Below are 27,006 nucleotides of genomic sequence, written 5' to 3'. Positions count from 1 at the left end.
TAGTGCAAAATATGCTCAAATTAAACCCCTCCAAGATTCACTTGCTGTGCATCATTAAATGTCCAGGAATGTTGGTGCCAGTAGTTACTCTGGATGAGGTCATGCTTCCTGCAAAGGAGTTGGTGTTTGACCTGGGGATCCTCCTAGGCTCATGGTTACTATTTAAATGGCAGATGGACACTGTGGCCTGGTGGGTGTTTGCCCAGCTTTGGCTGCTGAGTCAATTATGACTTTCCCTGGGCCAGGACGCTATGACATCAATAACTCATGCAGGATAACTATTATATACTTCATGTGGGGTAGCCTTGGGAGATATTCCAGAAGCTACAACTGATTGAGAATCAGAGAATGTGGCAGTGAGATTACTGGTGGGTCAATCTCACCACTGTAGAATAACATCTCTCTTGAAATCACTCCACTGGTTACCAATAGGTTTTCAGGCCCAATTCAAAGTGCTAATAAGGTCTTGCCAAATCTAACCATCCAGCAAGACCATCCCAGGACTTTCCTCTGTTTGAAGTGGACATGGATAAAGCGACTAGACTCCTCTGTGGTGGCCCCCATGCTTTGAAACTTTTTACTCCCAGAGGTCCATAAAGCTTTCTCTCCTATGGTTTTTAGGAGTTTTTTTTAAAGACAATTTAATTCTACTATGTCTTCAACCCTAGGTAAGGTTTGTTGGAATCCATCTTGGGAGAGGGTTATTATTATTACTGTTCTTTTTTATAATTTTGATTTATTGTTGCTTTTATAATTTTAAGTCTCTTTCTGGGTGGCTATAAAACTCTGTAAAATAATTACAACGTAGGATATGACAGAGTATAACTAAGTAGCATATGAATATTCTTTAGTTAAGCTTTTTGGTTTGGCATGCAGCACAAACACTGTCAAAGAAGTCTGCCTTTTCCTCTTTGAAGAAAAAAATGGAAAAAATAGTAAAGTTATAAATTCATGAGAAATGGGATGATTATAAACAGAAGGCATAACTGGTCACTCATAAAATTCTGTGAATCTAGCTGAGAAATGCAATGTCAAAGCTTTATTCCAATGCAACAGGTCCCTGAACTGACTGCCTAGTCTGTCTGAATTCTCACTCTTCCTTTTTCTTCCTTTCTGTAACTGATGAGGTTCACCTGACATGCTAAATATTACCGGAGGTTTACAAGCCACATTACTTGGGTTCACATAATGCATTAATCTATGTTCCCTCCCCCCCCCCAAGTGCCTTAACGCAGGTAGTGTTTAAATCCAAGCAACATTTTGCTCTTTTATCCCAAATGAATGAATAGCCCAACACAAAGTTTAATTTATCTCGGCTGGAAGGAAGTATCCAGGAGTTACTATAGATATAAAAATCTACTGATTTCCACAGTTTACTCTATTCCTCTCAATCTTTTCCAATCAGTTCACGCAACTGATAGTTTCTGGCGAAAATCTCGCGCCCAACGTTTCATTTGAGGAAAAACTTTACACAGGACGACCCACCTAAATAAATGCAAAATCACTCCTTGCTGGGATGAACCTATTCCGCTGCGGGGCTGGGGGGGACGTCGCGGAGGGACTCTCTGACGGAAAAGTCCGTCCTCCAATAGAGACCCGGAGGGGCGGGCCCAATACAACCCGAGCGACGAAGGAGGCCGCAGAATCGACAGCGGGGAGCGGAAGCGGGAAGGGAGTTCTGTGGCGCGTTGTCGATTAAAGGCCGGCTACCGTTGCTTCACGCCTGGGAGTAGCTGTGGAAGAGCTTGACGAAAATGCTGCGTTTGGTGGCTGGGCTGCTGGCGGGCGCGGTGGTGACGGTGACGGTGTTGGTGGATCGGTACAGTTTTGCGGGGCCACAGCAACCCCGGCTCCCAACTCGCCCCTTCGCTTCCGACCCGGTGCCCGGGGCGGAGGCCAACAACCTTTTTTGGGTGGTTCAGGCAAGTAGAGGCGGGTGATGCGGCGTGGAAGCTGAAGGGCTTCCCGGCTAGAGCGGGAAAAACGGCAGCGTTACTTTCTCTTTAATTGCTCGGAACCATTAGCTACTGTACTTTTGATAGAGAATCGTACACGACTAACCAAAATCACGGTGTGTTTTAAGGTACTAGGTTCCCCCCCCCCCGATTCAGAAGAATAGAGAAAATATGGTGAAAGAGAAAAAAAAACCCGAGAAACTATTGTGGAATAATTAAAGAATAGAAAATGACTAGTTCCAATCATTGAATTAGGAAGTCACTTTTCCAGCTTGCAGAATTAGGGTAACTTAAGCCAGCTCTTCATGGAATGATATTGTGAGATAGAAAAGGTCATTGTAGCTTTGTATCCTGTTTGGTGATACTGCACATCCTTTTGAGGCAGGGGGAAACCCTGTAAAATGAGCTGCCGGTTTCTGTTTTGCTATACAGCACATGAATCTTAAAGATGTGTTTCCTTGTATGTTTGGGAAACTATGAGTCATCTAACAGGGCTAGTTGTGAAATTATGCTATTATTGTTTGGAGTCAAGGTATTTTGAGTTAACACTTCTTTGTATATCTTTCTGATACACACCTGTTTTTGTAAACAGTTCCTAGATAGTCTATTTCTTGTTTAATGTCAGCCTGTTATTATTTTGTATGTGTCTTGTAGGTATCAGATGTGCATATCAGTAGGTTTCTGAGTCCCAGTAGAGCTTCTGATTTTGAGAAGTTCTGTAAGGAAACAATTCCCATAATTCAACCTGCTCTTACTTTGGTAACAGGTGAGTTATTTCTTTTTGTTCCATTTTTTATACAGTATTACACTCTAATTTCTTGGTAGAATACAGTATGCTGCAGTGCTGGATACTTGTTTGGCTTGCAGCTAAACCTCAAAAAAACCAAGATTATGGCAACCAGCTTGATTGATAACTGGCAAATAGAGGGAGAAAATGTAGAAGCAGTGAAAGACTTTGTATTTCTAGGTGCAAAGATTACTGCAGATGCTGACTGCAGTCAGGAAATCAGAAGACGCTTACTCCTTGGGAGAAGAGCAGTGACAAATCTCGATCAAATAGTTAAGAGCAGAGACCTCACACTGACAACAAAGGCCCGCATAGTTAAAGCAATGGTGTTCCCTGTAGTAACATATGGCTGTGAGAGCTGGACCATAAGGAAGGCTGAGAGAAGGAAGATCGATGCTTTTGAACTGTGGTGTTGGAGGAAAATTCTGAGAGTGCCTTGGACTGCAAGAAGATCAAACCAGTCCATCCTCCAGGAAATCAAGCCAGACTGCTCACTTGAGGGAACGATATTAAAGGCAAAACTGAAATACTTTGGCCACATAATGAGAAGACAGGACACCCTGGAGAAGATGCTGATGCTAGGGAGAGTGGAGGGCAAAAGGAAGAGGGGCCGACCAAGGGCAAGGTGGATGGATGATATTCTAGAGGTGACAGACTCGTCCCTGGGGGAGCTGGGGGTGTTGACGACCGACAGGAAGCTCTGGCGTGGGCTGGTCCATGAAGTCACGAAGAGTCGGAAGCGACTAAACGAATAAACAACAACACATTCTAATTTCTTGGTAGAATACACTATGCTGCAGTGCTGGATACTTGTTTGGTGGGACTGGCTCTGAAATTAAAAAACAAGCTGTGCCACTAAAAGGTGATTATTTAAGTTCTAAGTATTAGAGGAAATTCTCGAACACTTGAGATGAAATACCAGCACCAGTTCCTCTCCTCCTCCTGCCACTTTCCCAGTTGCATATTTGCTTTTGCCCGTAAGACTAAAGTAATCTATTTGGCTAGACTTAGTCCTCTGATAGCGATCAGCTGACACTTACTGATTTCAAAAATTTAAGCAAGGCTGTTGGACCTGGTTAATGCTTGGATGGGGAACTACCAGGAAAGTCCATGATTGCAAGCTAGACTGGGAAGTTGAATTAATATCCCCAAAAACTGTATGGACATGTCAGTGAGTCCCCATCAGATGATTTATCTTGTGCCTAAACATTTGTTCAAGAGGTTCTGTTAAGACCCCTCACCCTCTAAAGGAGCTTGTGTGGCATCCGATGAAGAGCTTCGTCAATCATGATATATCCAACAAAATGTCTTGTCTGGAGTGGAGAGACTGGCTGCTTTTACTTGCATATTTAGGAGACTGACCCTGAACTTTTTTTGTTTTCCTAACAAATTGTTTATCAAATTGTTTTGTTGACATGGATTGTTTGACATTCTGTATTCAACATTTATTATATATACAGACACACATAGGTACAGACATGTTGAATAACTAACTTTTAAAAATTAATATTAGGCTATTTGGGATCTTTCATGAAATAGTTCATTAATAGATGTTTTTTTTTTTTTTGCTGACCTCAAAGTCAGGTTTAGTCTATTTGAGAGAGTGAAACTTACTTTGGCCTGTTAGCCTACTAAGCTACATATATATAAGCATCATTACAGGTAACATGCAACTGCATAAGAAAGGAGAGGTAGACTAGTTGATGAGGGTCACCAACACTTCTTGCTGATCTTGTAGTATAGTAGATGATAGGCAGTCTTTTTGGTAGCATGGAAAGTCTTTAGTAACTTCTAAGGAATACATCTGAAATTAAAGCCACTTCTAAGGAATGAAGCCACTTCTAAGGAATAATTCTAAGGAATACACCTGAAATTAAAACAAACAAGCCGTGCCACTAAAAGTGATTATATAAGTTCTAAGCATTAGAGGGAATCCTCGAACGCTTAAGATGAAATACAAGAAACAGTTCTCCTCCTCTTCTTCCTGCCACTTTCCTAGTTGCATATTTGCTTTAGTCTTATGGACAAAAGCAGATATGTAGTTTATTTGTCTAGACTTAGTCCTCTGATAGCAATCAGCTGACATTGACTGAGCAATGTCAGTTAAGCAAGGCTGTTGGACCTAGTTAATGCTTGGATGGGGAACTACCAAGAAAGTCCATGAAATAATTAATTATTTTGTAGAAATAAAATAATTTTAAGGAATACATCTTGAATACATCAAGCCAGTTCTAAGGAATCTTTGGCAGCAGCTGGTAGGCCATCTAGGTTTGGATGGAGGGTCAGACTGCTCCACTGAATGCTTGTCTACAGTGCAGTGTGGCATTGTGCCCCATTCCTATACAGTTAATAGAATTAAAATTAAAGGACTTCATTCACAGTCAGCTTTGGGGTAGAAGCTGCTTAACAAACTAAGCTTCTTTCTCTGCCTTGTTCTTTTAGGACAAAGATTCCCTGGTTCAGGCAATTTTCTAATGAAATGCTTATGGAGTTGTCTATGATTCGTTAATTATGTTGGCTTGGAGGAAGAGCCAGGTGGAGTGTTCAAAGCAAGATTTTGGCAAATTCTAATATGCTGCAGAGAGCCTTTCTTAACCTTTGACCCTGGAAGAACCCTTGAAATATTTTTCAGGCCTTGGGGAATCCCTTCACATTCAGGCTCAAATATAGGCCAGAAGTTACAAAATTGTATTTGTTTCAAATGTAGGCCTGTATATATGCATTAACAGTGTTCTTAAACTAAAAATAAAGAATGAAATTTATCTCTTTAATGTGAAGTTGCCCACATTTGAAATAATTTTTTTAAATAAATTGTGATCTCCCTGGGAACCCCTAGCGACCTCCTGCGGAACCCTAGGGTTCCATGGAACCCTGGTTGAGAAACCCTGCTGTAGAGTATAAACCCTTATGTAAAAAGGTGTAGAACCCAGATGCTGATGTTTTCCCTAAATTAAAAGGAAACATACAGTCGTAATAAGGCTAGTATGCTGCAGTAGGTGTCAAGCTTGATTTCTAAATAGTTCATTTTCACTGGCATTTTGTTTACTCTGCATTCTTCTATTGTTCATTGGGTTCAATAGCTCCTCTCTCTTCACTAAACAGGTGACTTGACTGATTCCAAAACAAAGCATAAACTTGGATCTGATCAGTTTGAAGTGGAGTGGCAAACTTACCAGACAATCCTAAAAAGATCTAAGGTCATGGAAAAAACCAAGTGGATAGATATAAAAGGAAATCATGGTAAGAGAGAGGCAAGAGTAGACATGGGATTCTAATTTTGTATTTATCATTAGGAAATGATAGGCTGTCATAACCCCTCATGTAACCTTATTGTTTAATACTTTGATATTATATAAATTATTTATGTAAAACATTTATATACTATATCCTATTTTAAAAAATGTCTCGTCTGGAATCAGTTGTCTGAAAGTATAACTATGATTTTTTAAAGTTAAGACAATACTTTTTATGTATTTAGCTTTTGTGGTAATTTTATTTTGCCCCTCCTGTTTTGAGTTTTCTTAAATAATATAAGTTTTCCCAATAAGCATCTTAGCATTTAAATCTGGACTACTTTTTTATTCCTAGTTTGATCATGAAATTGGATCAAAATGTTTGTCATTTTATTTGCAGATACATTCAACGTTCCTAGCCTGGAGAGTGTTCGCAATTACTACAGGTATGTCAGCTCGTCATGATGATTTCAGCAATCCAGAAGGAAGTTTGGATACATGGTGGATAGAATTTTCTGTTTAAGTGTGTGTGTGTGTGTGTGTGTGTGTGTACTGAGAAGCTGACTCTTAAAGTATTTTATCAGTTAAGCATTTAAAGATCAGGTTAGGCTTTGTCTTACCTACTGTATATTGCTCTTTTCTCCTTCCTGCTGCTGTTGGATGGCTGTATTTCTTTATCTTAACCATTTGAAGCAAGGAGTGAGAAAATTCAAGCTTTAAAATTTAAGTAAAATAATTATTTTCTTGGCCAACTACAGGATGGTAATGAACTGAGCACAAATGCATCTATGTTAACATCTATACAGACTTTACATATTTCTCCTTTTCATTAGATTTTTCTTAAACTAATTTCTTTGGCAGGCAATATTCTGCATGGAAGAAAGATGGCTCCTTCCATTACGTTCATAGCACACCTTTTGGAAAATATTCTTTCATTTGTGTGGATGCAAGTCCTAGTCCAGGTCCCAAGAGACCCTACAATTTCTATGGGATATTAAATGCGGTAATGTTAAAAAAACCCAAATAATATTTTATCAAATCATAAGACCAGAAAAATTTTGAGGCCAGCTGTGTATTATATACTTTAACTATAATGTCTGGATTAATGTTCAGAGTATTCACATGTATTGTATATTGGTCAGTGCTTCTTTCCACTTTCAGTTTTTGAGATATGTAATATGGCTTTTTATTAATCATAATGTCAGTGTACTTCATGTCTCAGACAGTGAGCATTTTCAAAGAGACAGTGGATTTAGTTTCCTGTGGAGTTTCCTATGCACAGAGCAGCTTGAAAGATTTGGTGAGATTTAGTTTCCTATGGAACAAAAGACCAATGGAGGTTTAAATAATTTTGCATAATTCAGGTCTCTAGCAAAACATCCATTCCTTACTATTTTTTCTTTGCACACAGACCTACATTGCATTCATTAGCTGGAAAGGAAAAAAAAATAATGCCCCCCTATCCCTTCTCTATGTCACAAAGCAATCTTCTGCAACAGCTAGGTGGCACCATGAGTGGCACCATCTAATTATCCTAAATTAATTGTCAAGTCCAAGATTCTGCTAGGTATTTCCTTAAGGGAATGTGTCAGTGATAATTGGTGAAATCTAGGGGAAACATTCATAGCATTTTTAGATATAATAATTTCTGTATTTGTATATTTCAAGGATAGACTGGAGTAATTGGTTTATTTCTGCTGTTACACATAAATCAGTACAATTTTAAAATTCCCTTCTCATCCCTGTGGGTGATATGTGTCTTTTTCAACCTCGGATCCTCTACCAGAGGCCTGGGAGTTTGAGGGTTCTGCGCAGTACCTTAGCTGTTCCTAGCACTGCACTCTTCTGGACAGACAGCTCTGATGTTTCTCCGGGGATCTGTTGGAGCCTCTCTCCCAGCTTAGGAGTCGCAGCTCTGAGTGCTCCTACCACTACTGGGACCACTTTGGCCTTCACTTTCCACATCCTCTCTAGTTCCTCCTCTAGGCCCTGGTACTTCTCCAGCTTCTCATACTCCTTCTTCCTGATGTTGCTGTCACTTGGCACTGCTACATCTATCACCACCGCTGTCTTCTGGTCCTTGTCTACCATGATTTCTGGTTGACTGGCCAGTATCTGCCTGTCTGTCTGGATCTGGAAGTCCCACAGGATCTTAGCCCTGTCATTCTCCACAACCTTCTGTGGAATCTCCCATCTGGACTTGGGAAGGTCTAGCTCATACACTGTGTAGATGTCCCTGTACACAATGCCAGCTACTTGGTTGTGCTGTTCAGAGTATGCTGTTCCTGCCTGCATCTTACACCCTGCCACTATGTGTTGGACTGTCTTTGAGGCCTCTCTGCAGTCTGCACTTTGGGTCCCATCTAGTGTGGTAGACCCCTGCTTCTATAGATCTGGTGCTTAGTGCCTGTTCTTGTGCTGCCGTGATCAGTGCCTCAGTGCTGTCTTTTAGTCCATCCCTTTCCAGCCACTGGTAGGATTTCCCAAGGTCAGCCACCTCAGCTATCTGTTGATAGTACATCCCATGCAGGGTCTTGTCTTGCCATGGCACTTCCTCTGCTTGATCTTCCTTCCATGTCTGCTGCTGCCTCAGGCATTCTCTCAGCAGCTCATCTTTAGGTGCCATCTTACTGATGTACTCCTGGATTCTCTGGGTCTCATCCAGGATAGTGGCTTTTAACACTCACCAGACCCTGCCCGCTCTTTTTCTGGCTGGTGTACAGTCTCTGGGTGTTGGACTTGGGGTGGAAGCCTCTGTACATTGTGAGGAGTTTCCGGGTCTTCACAGCAGCCTCCGTGTCCTCCTTGGCCAGCTCACTATGCCAGCAGAATATCTGATGACTGGCAGGGCATACATGTTGATGGCATGGATCTTGTTCTTCCCATTGAGCTGGCTGTTCAGGACCTGTCTTATCCTTTGGTGGTACTGGAATGTTGTTCTCTTCCTTGCCTCCTCATCTTGGTTCCCATGTGTCTGTGGGATACCAAGGTACTTGTAGCTGGTCTGTATGTCTGCTGGGTGGCCCGCTGGTAGTTTCACCCCATCAGTCTTAACTACCTTCCTTCTCTTTACTACTATCTGGCCACACTTCTCTACTCTGAATGACATCCCAATGTTCTCACTGTAGATCTGTGTCAAGTGGATCAGTAAGTCAATGTCTCGTTCACTCTTAGCATACAGCTTGATGTCATCCATGTAGAGGAGATGGCTGATGGTAGTTCACTCTTGAACTTGTATCCATATCCGGTCCTTGTGATTATCTGGCTGAGGGGGCTCAAGTCTATGCAGAATAGCAGCAGGGACAGTGCATCACCTTAGTATATGCTGCACTTGATGGCCACTTGTGTGAGCTGTCTTGAGTTGACTTCCAGTGTTGTCTTCCACAGTCCCATTGAGTTCCTGTTGACTTTGTAAAACATCAGGCATTCACAGATCCATGTGTATGGCATTGAGTCATAGGCTTTCCTGTAGTCAATCCAGGCTGTGCTCAGATTGGTCTGTCTAGACCTTGGATCTTGGGCGACTGCTCTACAGTATCTATGAGCAACTGGTGTTTTGAGCCTCTGGTGTTGTTCCCAATGCCCTTCTGAGCTGTGCTCATGTACTGGCCCATATGGTCCTGCAGCTTGGTGGCTGTAATGCCTGATAGACATTCCATGTTGTGGGGAGGCACGTTATTGGCCAGTAGTTGGATGGTGCTGTTCCCTTGTGGGGATCTTTCATGATCAGCACTGTCCTACCTTGTGTTAGCCAATCTGTTAGCCTTTATTTATTTGTTTGTTTTTGTATTATGGCTGCCCATCTTGCCAAGTGACTCTGGGAGGCGAACAAAATTTTAAAAATAAAAACAATTACAATAATACAAACATTACAATACATAGCAGCTGAGAATAAAGCACCCATCATAATGACTAAATTAACCACGAAATGCGTCCTGGGCCTGGGTACAGAGCCAGGTCCCTAAAATAAAAACCCAGCAGAGTCAGGGCCATCCTGATCTCCAGAGGGAGAATGTTCCATAAGGTAGGTGCTATGGCAGAAAAGTCATGTCTTCTAGGCTCTGCCAACTGGCATTTCTTGACCAATGGGACCCAAAGCATGCCCATCTTTCCTGACCAGATCGGACTGGTAGAAACAACTGGGGAGAGACGGTCTCTCAAGTAACCCTGTCAAGCCATGTAGGGCTTTAAAGGTGACAAGCAGCACCTTGAATTGCACCTGGAAGCACACAGGCAACCAATGCAGCTCATGGAGTAGAAGTGTTACATGCGCCGAATAAGGGGCTATTTACTACCCGTGCTGCTGCATTCTTCACCAGTTGAAGCTTTCAAATGCTCTTTAAGGGCAGCCCCATGTACAGCGCATTTAGTGGTCCAGACGGGAGGTCATGAGGGCATCCAGGAACAGGCACACAACCCAAAGATGCGCAAAGGCCCACTTAGCCACAGCTGCTGCCTGCTCTTTGAGTCTAGGTGGACCCCCAGATTGCGCATTGGGTCTGAGGCAGTGCCACCTCGTCCAAGATCAACAATGGAAGGTCCCCGGTACCAAAAGGTCCAAAAACCCAGAGCCACTCTGTCTTGCTTGGGTTGAGCTGAAGCCTGTTGCATACGGCATCACTCAAGCAGCCTGGTGTGGAGATATAAAGCTGGGTGTATCAGCATACTGGTGACAGCTCACCCCAAACTGTCAGATGACCTCACCCAGCAACCTCATATACTGTATCTTATATATTCTGTATTAAATTTATTTTAAATTTCAAAGCTGGTAAGGTTGCTGTGGATCCTAGCACCTGTTTGAAATAGTTGAAACAGTTATTTTTAGCAAACCTGGATCACTTCACATGCCCCATGTAGTACTGAACGCTTATGGAGTTAGTTGTCTTTCAGCTTTTTATCTTATTCAACCCCTTTCGCTCATAATAACTTCTACCTTTTTATGGTTATATCACTTCAGGACCATTGGAACAGATTCCAAAGCTATAGTAGTTTGATTTTGTTTGTCTTCATTGAGTCACTGAAATTAACACACATTTCAATTTGCAGTTCTGATTTCTTATTTGTAATGTTATTCAAAAAAACCAAAAGTTTTGGTTGGAGATCTTTATTCACTTAATTTGTAACTAGGATTTTAAAGAGGTTCACTGGCTTCTGGTATTAATTTAATATTTTTTCATTTCAGAATAAAATAGAAGAGTTGTCTGCACTGATCTCAGAAAGTCATGACAGTAACCATACAATTTTGTTTGGTCACTATCCTACCTCATCAATCATCTCTGCATCTCCAGGAATACGAGCAACCATGCGGTATTTTTTTTTTTAATTTTGTAGAAATATATGAATTGTTTACCTTCCGCTTTTTAAAATAAGTAATTAATTTTGTATTAATGAATAACAAGAAATAAGTAAATATTGTTAAAAGTAATTGGCTAGGCGCTAATGTTTCTAAAATTAACAATAATAATTCTACTTGTTGCAATGCCATTCCCTTGGCTGTGTTAAGCAAAAGGTGTTAAGAAGATCCCCTTCTCTAAGACTACAGCTTTTATTGGCACCATTTATTATTTTCAGCTTTTTAGATAGCATAGTACAAATTTTGGATTCATTTGCAGCTTTGATTTCCCCATCTTTTAATTCTGTAGTCCCTCTCCTTTCAATAGTTAGATATAGCCTGTTTTTTATTATAGTTGCTAATCCATGGTTTCTGATTTTTTAAAACTTTAACAATGGTCGAAGTCCAGAATAAAGCTATTGTATGCTATACGGTAATGATATATTTTGCTTTGATTAGTTTTGCCCTAGTGTATTTGTGTGGGCATTTCCATACATTGAATGGCCTGGTGCCTGTCCTTCATACTCGTCATCCTGATGGCACTTTAGAACTGGAGTTGGGAGACTGGATGGATAATAGGAAGTAAGTAAATGTCCAATGCAAAGGCAATCTTAATAATGAGCTTCTACTGTTTAAGATGTTCTTTGTTAACTAAAATGTTATTATTTTAATTGTTGAATATCAGGTACCGGATTCTTGCTTTTGATCATGATCTCTTCAGTTTTGCTGACTTGAAGTTTGAAGAATGGCCTGTAGTTCTTGTCACCAATCCTAAATCATACCTTTATAGTAGCTATGCTCATGAACCACTACAGAGAATCCTTCATTCTACCCATATTAGGTAACTTATGTGTTTTGAAACATTTGGAAGTTTTATAGAAATATTAGCAAGGGTTTGGGGGCTGACCTGCCAGTCATCCTACAAACAGGTTAATCACTCTTCCAGCTGCCCCCATCATCTTTGCTGCAAAGCTAAATATCTCAGCCACCTTTGTCACTGCTTGTGTACTGCTTTTTAAAAATTTAAATTTTAAATATTAAAAATAGAGAAAGCATAGTGGCTCAAGTAGTATAGGAAGTATCATGGGAGATGGGGGAGAGAGGGAATAGTTGAATCCTTTAGGCCCCCAATTAATTCCTGGTGTGCTGTGAATGATGAAAAAGATACTGAAACAACAGAAATGTCTTTTCTGGAGCAGCTCTGCTTTGTCAGTGCTCTAGTAACCCATCCTTTCTTCTGGCAAAATAATGGCAGCTGCTTTGTCCAGCAACAAATGATCTAGTTTTGGACAACATACTGAGACCATGATTAGAGCAAGTTACCAGAATTAAACCATTATTACAGATTATGGTTATCATGTTTTGCCTTAGCTGCAATTTGACCCATAGCCTGGGTTCAAATGACACATTAAGTCAAATACAATATGGCTTAACATGTACAACCATGGGCAGTGACTGGGTTTATGCAACATGATGAGCCCTGATTTGTTTTTTCATGATAATTGGCTGGGTTCATACAACATTTTAAGTAAAAACTAAATCCAGACAGCATACATGTGGTCACTTTGCTCTCTCTTTCACACCACACACACTGCAAAAGAGAGAACTACCTGCATAATTTGAATCAGCCTCTGTAATTAAAGGCATAGTTGAATTCTGTTGGTGCTTGCTTCTTGCTGTAGAGGTACAGCTTGTAAAAGAAGCTGAACTTTAACAAAACAAGTTCATTTAATTTAAGTGTAAACAGTCTTGCAAAGGAGTACTACATTTATGTTGTTAATTCAGAGAGGAATATCAAAGAAAAGTTGTGGTCCTTTCCATACTATATATCAATGTCTTGAATAATAGTAAAATTTGAAATTATTTTTATCACCTCATTTATCTATCAGAATGTAAAGATTATACTAGTAAGCAATGGCTGGAAAAAATCCTGGAGTTATGTTCCCCTGCATTCCTCTTTCACTACATTGCTGTTACTAACTGCATTTTCATTTTATGTTGGTTTTCCAAACAAAACCATGCTACCAATTCTACCCTTTTTTTTTTTTTACCACAGTCAGGACTATAATGAGATAGTAAATCATTGTAAATACTTCAGTGAGGGTAATATGTTTTCCCCATATAGCATTACATAAACATAGTGGCTTTTAACTTAAGCATATCTGTGATACCATTAGTAAGTCCCACAATGTTCTTCTACTTAGAATTTTAGCCTTCTCTCCTTCTCCTATCAAGTCTGTCAAGGTCATGATTGATGAAGTTTATCTTGGAGATGCTGTTCAGGTGTCTGGACCTCTCTATGTTTTGAAATGGGCACCCCAAAACTACAGTCAAGGATTTCATCAGATAGCTGTGACTGCTCAGGTGAGCCCTTCATTCTATCATATATTTAAGAGCTTTACTGAAAAATGCATTTTGCGGAATCTCTGCTTATCCAAGATTACTCAGTAAGTAACCTTGGGGATATTATTATTTTCCAACTTCTCTAAGTGGGAGCATTAGGGATAACATAAGGACAGGTTATGTTTCAACAACATGGTATCCACAGGCACCAGCATATCCACAGGTGCCTCTAGGCACCCATCAGGCTCCATAGCATGCCATATTTTATTTATTATTTTAAAATTTATTTTAATGTGAAATATTAAATGGGAAGCTAGCATGCTGCAGAGCACCTAAGGTAAAGGTAAAGGTTTCCCTTGACGTAAAGTCCAGTCGTGTCCGACTCTAGGGGGCGGTGCTCATCTCCGTTTCAAAGCCTTGGAGCCGGCGTTGTCCATAGGACACTTCCGGGTCATGTGGCCAGCATGACTCACGGAACGCCGTTACCTTCCCGCCGAAGCGGTACCAATTAATCTACTCACATTTGCATGTTTTCGAACTGCTTGGTGTGCAGAAGCTGGGACGAGCAACGGGAGCTCACCCCGCCGCGCGGTTTCGAACCGCCGACCTTCCGATCGACAGCTCAAAATAAAAATGCCCCCAATGTACTGCAGAGCTTTCTCAGAAGCCTGTGTATCACATAAAAGGAGTAGTAGTAGTAGTAGTAGTGATGGGAGATTCATGTAGGTAGATGACAGCAGCCTCACCAGTGTGCCTTCTGGTGATGGATGTTTTCTGACTAAGCCCACCTTGTCAGGCATTTTATGACAATACCTTCAATATGCTTTCAAAATTTCAAATGCTTCTAGTATCCCAAAACAGTTGGGCGACCTGCCATTCTGGAAAAGATTGAGAAAGAAAATGTAATCAATTACTTGTATTATATCAATTATTAGCAGCATAGCTAAGCAATGAAACAAAGAGTGGGGCGATCATTCAGCTATATGACCAAAATTAAATGCTACAGTGAGGAGTGCTATAAAGTATTTAAGCAGCAAATAACAGGATCCTTAGAATATACCTTGCTTGCTAAACTGGACATTTTACTAATAGTTATTAGTTGCTTTCCTACCATACACTTCAGAACAGGAGTACCCAAACTGAATGGATGCATGAAGAAATTGGGATGAGGGGGGGTACTAGGATGGGGAATTTTAGAAAAAATGTAGTGTAGAACATCCAGTCTTCAAATGAAGATCTAACAGAGTGGGATAGGCAGATTATTGGGAGAGAGGGAAGTGCTGAGAAGATTGGCAGGTGTGTGATAGGAAGATCAGGGGCTGGATGGGAGTAAGAGAAGGCACTGCTAGGACTGGGGCTGGGTGGGCTAATGGTTTGATTAACAGCAGATCTGTGGGAAAATGGGAAAACCTGGTGTGTACTTTTGTGCACAAAATGGCAGATTGATTTAACAGATATTTGGGTGGGGAGGTATGAGGGTTTCTAAAAATCAAAAAGGGAACGTGGTGCTGAAAAGTTTAGTAATCCTTGTTTTGATCCTGTTTTTAGGATATCAGTGGTAAAAGTGCTACTCAGCTTCATACGTTTGCTATGCAGGAAAATCTTTCCCTTAAATTTGGTCTTTTCGCATCTTGGCTTCTTCTTACTGACCACTATATATGGGTAAGTATTCCTTAAGACAGGAGTGATGGATGGATGGATGGATGGATGGATGGATGGATGGATGGATGCTGTTTTCTAGAAACTGTTTTTGGACATTTTATGAAGTACTAGCTTTTTCCTCAAGTTAATTTGACTGGTTTAGATTTTCAAATGTTAATTTATTCATGTTGAAAACATATTTATTTTTAAAATGATTCAGATGTGAAGTTTATACCATTGTAATGTGTACTTCTAGCCTATTTAAGCTTTGTGGTTTTGTAATAATAAATTGTATATTGATTACTTTTGATCTTTAATAAAAAAATATATATACTGTTAAAGGGCACTCTGTAGTGTCAGCTCCTCCAGTTCCCGTTTCAATCCCTGCCCCTCATGGTTGGTTAAGGTCTCCTATGAAGTGGCAGGAGGTTGGATTCAGGCAGTAATCAATGCTTCTTTGAGTGAGGAAGTGTCCTTGGTGCCTCTGAAAAGGCTGTGGTGTGCTCCCTGCTCAAAAAGATTTGACTGATTTAAATACCTATCTCTTACCTCTTTCTAGAAAAGTTTGTAGAGAGTGCAGTGGTCTTGCAACTCCAGAGAACCCTAGAGGAGTTGAAATATTTGGATCCCTGGCATAGGTTTCAGGCCAGGGTACAGCATGGAAACTGCACTGGTATACTTGTGGATGACCTGTGAGAGACCAGGATCAGGGGAACATAACCTCTTTGACTTTGTAGCAGCTTTTGATGCTATCGACCATAGTACCCTTCTCGACTGTCTCCAAAGGATTGGAATCAGAGGTAGTTTTGCAGTGGTTCTCCAACTTCCTGAGGGGGTGGTTCCAGTTGGTTGTGGTGGAAGAGGAGAGTTCTGCCTGGAGGCTTCTTCTCTGTGGAGTACTTCAGTGATCTGATCTCTCCCCACTTTTCTTTAAGATCTAGTTGAAACTGCTGGTGTAGGTCATTTGTTGGTAGGGGTCCAGTATCAACAGTATGCTGATGATAGATAGATAGATAGATAGATAGATAGATAGATAGATAGATAGATAGATAGATAGATAGAGCCAGCCAGCCAGCCAGCCAGCCAGCCAGCCAGCCAGCCAGCCAGCCAGCCAGCCAGCCAGCCAGCCAGCCCCTGGACCAGACAGGTGATGCAGTATGCAGGCACCCACCCTTTGGAGCATCATCCCTCCTGAGGTGAGGTTAGCCCCAACTCTTATGGCCTTCCAGAAAGCCCTAAAAACATGGTTTTTCATCAGGCCTAGGGAGCTTGCATGTTGGCTGCACCACATATAACATTCTGATTTTAACACTCTTGCGATCTTGTTCTTATTTATGTTTAATTACTTAAGTGGTTTTATAATATGTTTTAATTGTTGGTTTTATTGTACGCTGCCCAGAGTTACCTTGTGTGAGATGGGCAGCCATATAAATTTGATAAAAATACACACACACACACACACACACACTGTATGGTATGTGTATATATGTACTGTATATATATGTGTGTGTGTGTGTGTGTGTGTGTGTGTGGGGATAGATAATCATCTTTTGGAAGCTACAGCTAGCACAAAATGGTGGCCTGGGCAGTACTGATTGTATCCCAGTATACCCAGATGATCCTGTTACTTTGGGAGCTGCACTGGTTGCTGATTCATTTCTGTGTGCAGTACAAGGTGCTGGTTGTCACCTGTAAGGCTCTACATTGTTCTAGATCTGGTTATCAAACAGACTGCCTTCTGTGGAGTCCCTGGTGCTCTCTGAGCTTGGTTGTTTACTTGCAGACCTTTCATTACCTGACTAGGTAACATCATTGGTGCTAGTGAGTGTGGGGTTTGCTCCCTGTTTATATACATAGCTTGCCCTGCCAGTGTGGGTGGGGGTGTGGTTTTCTCCTTGGTAGCTCCTTGATTAGGGCATTGTTTTTGGCTTGTCTCTTGTGTTAACCCCTGCTTATCTGGGTGTTGGCTGCTGGAGGGGATGTGTTTTGGTCTTTTTGTTTCCTTCTTAGCTTTTTTATTCCTCTAGGAAATCCCTTGTGGGACAGGAGAGAGGTAGCTTCTTTTCATATATTTCTTAATAATGGAGAAGGTTAGTTAATAGTAGCTGACCTTTTTATTTTTCATTTTCAAAGTGTATCATGCTGGTTTTTACTTTTTTTCAGGTACGAACACTCTTTTTGTTAACAGTTATGTTTCAAGTCGCTTTGCTGATTATTTTCCGGTTTCGAAAAAAACCTACACTTAAAAGTAAGAACAGCTATGCTGATCCTTTTTCCTTCCATCCTCTCCCCATTTCATTTTGCTTCTTTCAAACCCAATGGAATGTTGGAAAAAAATTATGGAAAGGGTCTCAGTTCTCTCTGGTTGTCCAGTTGTCAGCAGACTAAGTCTCTGAGGACTGAACAGAATGGAACTAAAGTTGGTATCATGGGAAAAACCAGCGATAGAAACATCCAGCTCAATAATGGGCCAGATTCAGCTGGGGGCTGCAGAGAAAAATATTACAGAAAAAATTATCCAGTGCCTTCTACTCAGAGAGATAGTTGGGCAGTGGCTGAGATTATTGCAGTTTAAGTCTCCTCCGTCCGTCCGTCCCCCCGGTCATGTGTCTCAGTGCAGAGAGTATGCAGCCTGCCCTATGCTTCGCAGGGCAACATGCACACAAACACAGAAGAAACATTGACGGAGAGCAGAAATGCAGACACAGAGACGCAACATTACTTGGTTACACAGAAGGAAATACAGACCTCTCTGCATTTGGCCACTGCTGGTAAAGGGATTGGAAAGAATTCCAGAAGCCATGCTCAGCAAGCTTTCCCTACTTTGTTTCCTATGTATGAATGCAGTGCTTTGAACAACATACCAAGTGAATTTCTAATTGAAGCTCACATGTTGTCTTAGCTGTGACTGAGCATCTTTTTCTTTCTTAATTTTATTCACCTAGGGATGGTTATAATATCAGTAATGGCAGTAATATTGGTATACACTGCTGAAGTGTAACTTTTTTTTAAAAAAAATTGTTCCATGCCTATGCCAGTCCCTACATTGCCACAAATATGGAATATAGATATTGATTATAATCTGTACTTGGCTAGCATCCTATTTGTTAGTAAGACAGCTGATTATAAACAATAGGATTTTTATAGCCTATTTTTGTAATTGTTGTTTTCAAAAGTAAGGGTGGAACTAAAAATGGGAGGCCTTTGGGAGGCAAATCACTCCTGTTCCCATTCTTAAACCTCATCCACTTTATTTCAGAAATTTTAATTTATTTTATTTTAATTTTTTATCCTGCCTTTATCGTTTTTATAAATTACTCAAGGTGGTGAACATACCTAAATTGCCCAAACTTGTACTTCCAGAATTGTTGTTGCAAAATTTGGGCAATATGTTGGGCTATTTTAGGCCCAAAGGCCTTCAATTCACTCTGGCATTTAGAAATAGTGTGAAAAAATAAAAACCTTGCTGAAAAAATGGCCCCACCACTTCTTTGAACGTGGCGGTGGCCCTCCAAATGGGTGGAGAAATAAGTTGCCATTCATGGCCAAGAAAAGGTGTTATAGATTAGGAAGCTTTGGGAAAAGTTATATATTGGGGAAACAAATGCCACTAGATAAATTTTTTTCCTATTACTATTTTCATTGGTTATTAATTATCCTTACAAACAAGCCTCAGACTTTCAGTGCACCAGGGATGAGGGTGTGGGTCAGATCCTTATAGAGACTCCTCAGCTACTTACTGCTCCTTACCCTAATTGAGGAATTATTGGCTGTGATCTGGTGCTTTTTTTAATCATTAAGATTTATTTTAGTTAATACAATTTTTTTGTAAGATATTAACAGTGACATTTTTGTATGAAGTGTTAGTAATAGTGCTTTCTTGGGACATTGATTAAGTAATACCGCTCAATCTTGCCAGGAAGATCTCTGGAAGCAGTGATTGTGCTTGATAGCTAAAATATCAAACCGAATCTGAACCATAATCCATAAAAACAAATCATTTTCATTTGTACTCATGCTTAGAATCTTTTTTTGCCAATTTCATTTAGTAAAATGTTTTATGTTCAGATCGTGCAGAACTTGCATACATTTTATTATAAATATTTTCTGGAAACTCCAGATGGTTCAGAATATTTTGGTCTATTTTTAAAACATGGTTGTTAATAAGAATATATTACAAATATATTAAATAACTGCTCCAAAATTTGCACTGCCCTTCTGTGCTTCTTGACTACACTTTGGATTGTTGGTTTTTTCCAGAGATATCCCAGAATTGCTGGTCAGTAGAGTCAGTGGCCTTGCTATCTGATAATTCTTGCAGTTGTAGTCCAGTACATCTGGAATGGACCAGATTAAGGGAGGTTGACTTACAAAGACTTAGTTTTTGAAAACTATACTTAGAAAAAATCATGATTCCATTTTAAAAATTAACTATCCAAGCCTCAAGAACAGCCACTCAGAGTTGTTTTGGAGCTGGGTGGCACCTTAATCTAATCAAACAAACAAACAAACAAGAGCCAGTTTGGTCTAGTGGTTAAGGTGCTGGGCTAGAAACCAGGAGACTGTGAGTTCTAGTGCCACCTTGGCATGAAAGCCGGCTGGGTGACCTTGGGCCAGTCACACACACACTCAGCCCAACTCACCTCACAGGGTGGTTGTTGTGGGGAAAAGAGGAGGAGGAAGGAGTAATAGATATGTTCCCTGCCTTGAGTTATTTATAAAAATAATAAAGGTGGTATAGAAAATAAATTTTAAAAAACAAACACCAATAGCTCATCTTGACTGTTTCATAGCTACAGTATTCTCTCATATAGACTGATGTTTTCTAATAAGAATATTCTTAGAAAATTTGTGAGACCATTTGAATTGGGCTAGCTTTTAATCACAGAAAGTAGCTATTGGAGTCCAGTACCAGAATAGAAGATGTTCATTTTTAAATATTAGGATCTCTTTTATTTATATTTGTGATATGTTTTTGGTATTCGCATATAAATACTTACTTCAAAAATGTAAGAGGGCTTCATCTTTTATATCTTGGATTATTTGGACAAACATATTTAGGGAGTTCTATTTTGTTATTACAATCTGTTAGATTTACAGTATATATACCTTTTCTTCAGGAGTTCAAGGCAATATATGTTGCACTCCCACCTCCTATTTTTTCTCACAGTAATAACCCTGTGAGGTTGACTGAACTGAGGGGAAATGATTGCTCCAAAATCACTTGAATAATTTTTGTGGCTGAGAGTAGACTTGAACCAGGTTCTCCGCAGTTCTCCCAACACCTTTTAGAACAACTTGAACACTGGTTCTAGTCCAACTCTTCATTAACTGTTGATAATGTACCGCTTTCTAAAATTGTGATCTGGTATGTTTTCAACAGTAGCAAACAATATTTTTAAACTGAAATTATGTTATTTTTTTAGATCCTCTTGGTGTGGCAGTACGAACCTTTTTTTCTCTTCACATCCTGAGCAAAACAGATTTTTTCTTCTACTCATTTCTGGTGCTGAGTTTGTATACTCTTGTAGGTAAGGTGCAAAGAATATGAAAAGCAGTTTATTAGTTCCTAAAGACTTGAACTAAAAACTTCTTAATAGGATTCTAAATTTAAAAATAATGAATTTTTACAAATGTAACCACTTTAATCATGTGTTGGTATAATTTAGATTTTAAAAACCTAAATGCTTCATAAATTTCACATTTTTTAAAAAAATAGGAAAATCTCCTTCTGTAAGAGCTCAGCTCCTGGTAACTTCATGGACAGTAGATCATTTTCTTGACTGCAGTATAGAAATGGTTTGCTCCTGCCCTCTTCCAGAACAGTTTTTCAGCTTCTCAGTCTAGCCTACAGTCCTGTAATTTTCTGAAGGCCCTCCACTCAAGAACCAACTAGACCTGCCCTTATGCTTAACTGATACATAGGATATAATTTCTGAGGCATTACATACCAAAGAAAGAAAATTTGGTGAGCTATGCATGCAGTGGCTTGCCAAGGATTCCTGTGTGTAGGGCAATGTTTCTCAACCTTGGCAACTTTAAGATGTGTGGCTAGGGAATTCTGGGAGTTGAAGCCCACACATCTTAAAGTTGCCAAGGTTGAGAAACACTGGTGTAGGGTTATTGAGAAGCATATAGTCAGGCCTTGCATTGATACAAAAGCACCATCCTTGCTCAAAACTAAGACATGCCTGATAATTTTGCTCAGATCTTCACCCTTTATATTTTCCAACTTTACTCTTTAATGCTTACGATGCACTGCTTGTAATGCAACTCTGTTTTTTATTGATTTGGCCACTGAGTTCATGACAGAAGTGATGGCCAAAACCACATTTCCCAATCAAATCCAGTTATCTACTTACTGGAACAAAGCATCTCTTTAAAAATGCCTATTGTGAGAGTAAAAGTTATATTTTAAAATATTTGTACTTTGCCTTTTCTTATGAAAGGCAAAGAAATAATGAAATCCAAAAAATCTAGAATCCCTTATGTCCAGTATCAAAAATCCTGCTCACTAAATTCCCACATTACAATAATCCATAACATGGTTTATTTGGTTCTGGTTTAACATGTTGCATGAACCAATCCATTGGGGTTTATAAACCATCGTTTATGGCGTTGTGACTTATAAAACAAACCATGGTTAAAAGAAACCAAGTGATAGTTCGATATGTGAATTAACTAACTGAATAGATTATACCGATCAGGTGGCATTATTTACAGGAGTTTGTTACCTGCTTGCCTTCCTTTTCCCCTACTGATTACTAGCAAGGGTTTCAAACTGGAAAATGGAATAAGGTTTATTTAATCCTTGTAGATCTGCTTAATATAATACAGTTTTTTCCCCCTGCCAGGACCCTGGTTTGTTGGTGAGCTTATCGAGGGTCATATGGGCCTCTGCTTTTCCTTTGGGTTAATTATTAATGGCCATTTCTTTGAAGGCAGCTCCACCTTCCTTGTTGGAATTTCACAGGTAGGACTCTCAGTATAGTGCTTGACAAATATGTTCTCTCTGACCTTTTTTTCAAATAGTTAAATATGCTATAAGATTGAAAAAAAGACCTTAAAGACAGCATTGCTTGTTTATATAAATATAATAAGCTCCCAGTAGTGCATCTAGTAGACTGTTCAGATGTGTACAATTTCTTCAGAATAAATTTAATTTTCAAAGTAATAGTTAATTCCATAGCATAAAGTTGGAGTAGGTACTGTATGTATTCATATTATCTTCCTCCCTCCCTCCCTCTCCTGCCTTTTGACTATAAGGTTCCCATGACACCTTACAATTTATTTATTCACAACAAAATCACACAAAGGCCATAATGACAAACAAAAGAACTGAGTGTTAAAAACTAGATCTACATTACAAATACTTGTGGCATGGCTGAAAAAAACAAGTCTTGGGCAAAATAAAAACATTTTGGCAATTCACTGGTATGTTAAAAGAGGGAGCCAATAAACCTACCGAGGAAGGCCGCTGCAGTCAGCCTTGCTAGTTCTGAGGAAGTGTCCCTGCTAAGCCGCTTCTGAAGGCAAACAACAGTCCTGTGTTTGTAAAAGGCAGGGCAGGTGTACCTGGGCAAGCGCAGGGCAGAAAAGGCGAAGGGAGGGAGCTTTGTCAAGGAGGCGGAGGAGGAGGAGGGCTGCCGTCAGGGAAACAGCAGAGGGGGCCAGTGGGTGGGAAATGGGGGGTAACAGTCTGGGGCCCTGTACCTCCCCAGGCTGGGTGTTCTGTAGTCCTGAGAAAGGCGACACTCCTTCAAATGATTGGGCCCCAGTCCATACAGGATTTTATAGATAATCTCCTGCACTTTAAGACCTATCCACAGATCACCTAACAAAATTTACTATGAGGAAAAAAAAAGACCTATCCACAGATCATTCACTGTAGCTCGCTTAAGACAAAGTAATAAATTATGTGAAATGGGCCTAGTTGTTGCAGCTTTGCACAAGATGAAATTTCTGAACATTTCTCAGGGGCAGTTCCACACAGAGCACCTTATGGTCATCTACCCTGAATATTACCAAGGTATATTTGCTTGAGGCTGGATCAGCTTTTTCCATTTTATCTCATTAATGTGAGGATCTCTTGATACTGCAAGATCTATTTATAAATTGTCCCAGTATTTCTGTATGTTAAGCCAAGTTTCTATATTTGCCAACTGGAGAGACCTTTTTAATTGTAGTTTTTACTTGACTCGGGGACAGCCATAAGTACATTGCTTTGCTTAAAAGTTCATTGTGGGCCAGTGTTTTTCAAACTGGGCTACTTTAAGATGTGTCAACTTCAACTCCCAGAATTCCCCAGACAGAAGTCCATACATCTTAAAGTTGCTAAGTTCGAAACATGCTGTTGTAGGCTATAGTTGCCTGCCACGGGCATCTGACAGAAAAGACAGTCCAGGATTGCAATTCTCTTTTTCCCCCTGCCTACAGCACCCTCTGTATATTTGTAGTGATCAACAGAACTTCCTGCTGAGAAATACGAATTAGCTTGTCTTCCACAAGTATTTTTCTTTAGCTCCCCAACATTTGGAAATAATCTATCAATTCTTTTTTAACATGCTATCAGTGGTTTCCAATGTGTGTTAAATCCACACCTGTTACAGAGTGATTTCTTTTTCCACTCAAGTGTGTAACATACATTGTCTCTTAATATGTGAAGATGTATTTTACTTTTTAAAAAAAGTTGATGCTTCTCAGCTTATTGCAAGATTGCAGCCTCAACTTTGTCCTAATTGCAAGATTCTGAGGCTCACAAATACTGTTCAAAACTGAAGGATAAAAATTTCTGTCTGTTACCATATTTGCTAGTTTTCTTAGTTACCAGAAACCTAGCTATAGAGGCTCAGATCTTGTCAGCCATGCAAGATAAACCAGTCAGGAAACAATGCCAGTTGAGCTAATTCTACTTTATTGTAAGGTTACATTAACCTGTCTCCCAGGGGCATTCCCACATATCTACTAAATTGCATTCTGTTTATGGCTTCATGTACCATGTGCTTGGAGCAATTTTATATATTTTTGTTATTTTCTACATTCTAAATGTGCCCTGAGAATTTTTGTTTTTCATGTTTGACAGGTGTTGTTTTTCAATCTACCATTGATGGCATACACATGTTGGTGTCTGTTGCTGCGTTGCCAAGGCCACTGTTTTCATTCTCATCTGTATCGTATCAAACCATATTGGACTGTGCCTATCTATTTAATCCTGTCACTTCTATTTTTCTGGCAAGTCTTTTCCTGCTACTTCCTGCTGCAGACATACGGAACTCTTTCTTTTTTTCTCTCTCCATTGAAAACTTGGACTGCTGGGCTAACCCTCTTTCTGGTCTACAGAATTTGGGCAATGGAATCTATTGTGCTGAGAACCTTTATTGTAGATATGAAGAACTACCAGACTTCCTAATGGTTCCTTTTTTCAGGAGCCTTAAGTACACATCCACTTAAATTGTTAACTGGCAAAGCTGTGAGCTACTTCAGGTTTGTATGTCTAATGTTCTGGCTGCATAGACAATTTATTAAGGTTTTGGACTGCCACGAAACCTCTTTTGTGCTGCTCTATAATAGGACTTTTACAAAGAAGTTATACTAATTGACTCAGGGACCGCTTTCTTATTATACTTATTAATAGACACTGGTTTTGAATTTGTACTGTTTTAATGCTAAACAAAATTTATGAATGAACTATTGTAATGTTTTGTGATTTTTTCTACGTTCTTGTCTTTATTTATGAGATGATTTACCGAAACATGGAATACTTGCATTTTGGTCAATAGTAACTTATTCAACCACAATAGAAGGCCCATTAAGTCATGTCATATCACCTATGCTCACTTCCTTTTCAAACAGAGACGTTTCCCCAACTCCAGCCTCCATTTTTTAAAATGCTTTTCAAGCTCTCCTGTGTTTAAAAAAAAAGCTGTTCTGTAGTCTTCAAAAAATTGTTTATATATATTGTACTGTGACAGATTTCATTACAAGAAAAAGTGATATAATTGCTTTGGGTATTATTTTTAACAGATTAGAGTCCAGAATTTCAGGGTTGTTAACATGATGCCCAAATGACAGCAGTGGAGGTGCCTGTTAAGACTCATAATCAGAGTTAATGCGAGGCATGCCGTTGCTTCAGAAAGCCCCTCTCTGCTTACCATCTGTCTTCGGAGTCAAAGTATGCTGTGCAAACTTGGCTATATGGCTTATAAACTAAATTAAAATCAAAATCTTTGATTTTGGTGTAGTGTATTATGTGAACAAAGTGTTTTCAATAAACAATGCTTAAAGAAATTATAAATGTAAAGCCCATGACATAGTATGATATATGAATTCAGATGGAAATGAAAATGCCCGCTTGCGTATGGAAGATAGTCTTATTTCAAATTCCTGGTGGCTTCCCCTAGTAGTTTCAGGTAGGTAGGAATCCACTAAAATACACATAATTTCTTGTAAAGCTTTCTGGATTAGTGCCAGTATTAACATTTTATATGTATTACTTAACGGATCACTGTTGCCTATTAGCAACCTGTTGCTGTGGAATAGTGTTGATTTACTTGGTTTCATGGATGTTACCCTGAATGAAATCACAGATTAAAATATACAGTGTTCTTTACTGACGTCATACAGGGACTGAGATAATCAGTAAAAAGAATAGAATAGAATGTGCTGCATCTTATTAAAAAATGAATGTGAAAAATATCGTTACTTAAGTGCATGCTGTACTTACTTGAAAATGACTCAAGTACAGTACTTACATGAACACCTACTGAAAATGGCTACACCCTGTAAAAGTCTCCCCTCCTCACTTATCCTGTGCCACATCAATAACTGACCTGATGTTTTTCAGCTTCCAGGATTCACAGCTTATGACTAGGATGGGTGTGGCTGACGGGACAAGTCACCGCATTTGTGTATGTTTACTGAAAATAATCCAAGAGACATAGTTATAAGACTCTCTCTGTATCTTGCACTTCATATGGCTGGAACTATATATATGTATTGTATAAGAATGTGCCTCACCCATTTTTTGTTTTCTTCCAATAGACATGCTGTAAAGATACAAATACTGCCTCTGGTTTATATCCTGTTTGCTTAATAGCATGTATGGGCGGGGACTGCATATACATTGTGCTTTTATTATTTTCTTCAAAATCTTTTCAGATTTCAATAACTGTCATCTGTAATAAAATGCTTTCATGTACCGTTTATTCCAGTCTTATATTTACTAACATTTTTCCATCTTATATCTAAAAATGTTAACATGTTGACTGACGTGTTTGATCATTTTCATGTCTACTTACAAGTGATTTCTGTAGAATTAGGACTTACCCAGGTTAAGTGTATAAGAATTGCAGGCTAAAAAAATCCCACTGAAGTAATGGGGACAAAGTGCTTCATATGCTGTTTCTGCAGATGCCTTGTTTGGCTCCTTGCTTGTATATCTGACACTGAAGAAGCCATAGAAACAGCGCATGGAACAGGTCTTTTGCTGCAAACTTCTGTGTCACAAATTATTAAAAGCTTTCCTACCATATTTTTATTCCTGTATCTCTAGGGGATTCAGAGTAGGGGCTTCTTCCTTTGTTACTAATTCTCATAGCCACTCTGCTACATCAGATTTTGGAAGGTGGAACACTTGCCCATAAAGTGTAAGCTAGGGCTGTTTCATTCTATGATTTATTCATATAATTAGGAAATATCTCCTATTGTTTAATATTC

General features: G+C 39.6%; 1 protein-coding gene across 1 annotated transcript; it reads left to right on the top strand.

Annotated features, from left to right (window-relative positions):
- Positions 1 to 1,718: 1,718 nt before the first annotated feature.
- TMEM62 (transmembrane protein 62) lies at positions 1,719 to 26,493 on the top strand. Its single transcript, XM_063289873.1, has 14 exons — positions 1,719 to 1,819; positions 2,610 to 2,721; positions 5,845 to 5,982; positions 6,376 to 6,421; positions 6,837 to 6,978; positions 11,158 to 11,282; positions 11,767 to 11,889; positions 11,993 to 12,148; positions 13,512 to 13,671; positions 15,199 to 15,312; positions 17,455 to 17,539; positions 20,718 to 20,822; positions 22,146 to 22,264; positions 24,374 to 26,493. The coding sequence occupies exons 3-14, from the start codon at positions 5,943 to 5,945 to the stop codon at positions 24,698 to 24,700; spliced, it is 1,542 nt and encodes a 513-aa protein (XP_063145943.1). The 5' UTR covers positions 1,719 to 1,819; positions 2,610 to 2,721; positions 5,845 to 5,942; the 3' UTR covers positions 24,701 to 26,493.
- Positions 26,494 to 27,006: the final 513 nt, after the last annotated feature.

This window comes from Candoia aspera, chromosome 1 (assembly GCF_035149785.1).
Source record: "Candoia aspera isolate rCanAsp1 chromosome 1, rCanAsp1.hap2, whole genome shotgun sequence".
Taxonomy (NCBI): Eukaryota; Metazoa; Chordata; class Lepidosauria; order Squamata; family Boidae; genus Candoia; species Candoia aspera.
Note: the sequence above shows the minus strand (reverse complement) of the source record. Positions and strands in the feature narration are given on the sequence as shown.

What these genes read in the sequence shown, in the direction of transcription:
- TMEM62 (XM_063289873.1), top strand. Translation starts at nt 5,943, where the DNA reads ATGGAAAAAACCAAGTGGATAGATATAAAAGGAAATCATG. An exon ending in AGATATAAAAGGAAATCATG is followed by an intron (nt 5,983 to 6,375) that starts GTAAGAGAGAGG and finishes TTTTATTTGCAG; the next exon opens with ATACATTCAACGTTCCTAGC. An exon ending in TCCTTGTTGGAATTTCACAG is followed by an intron (nt 22,265 to 24,373) that starts GTAGGACTCTCA and finishes CATGTTTGACAG; the next exon opens with GTGTTGTTTTTCAATCTACC.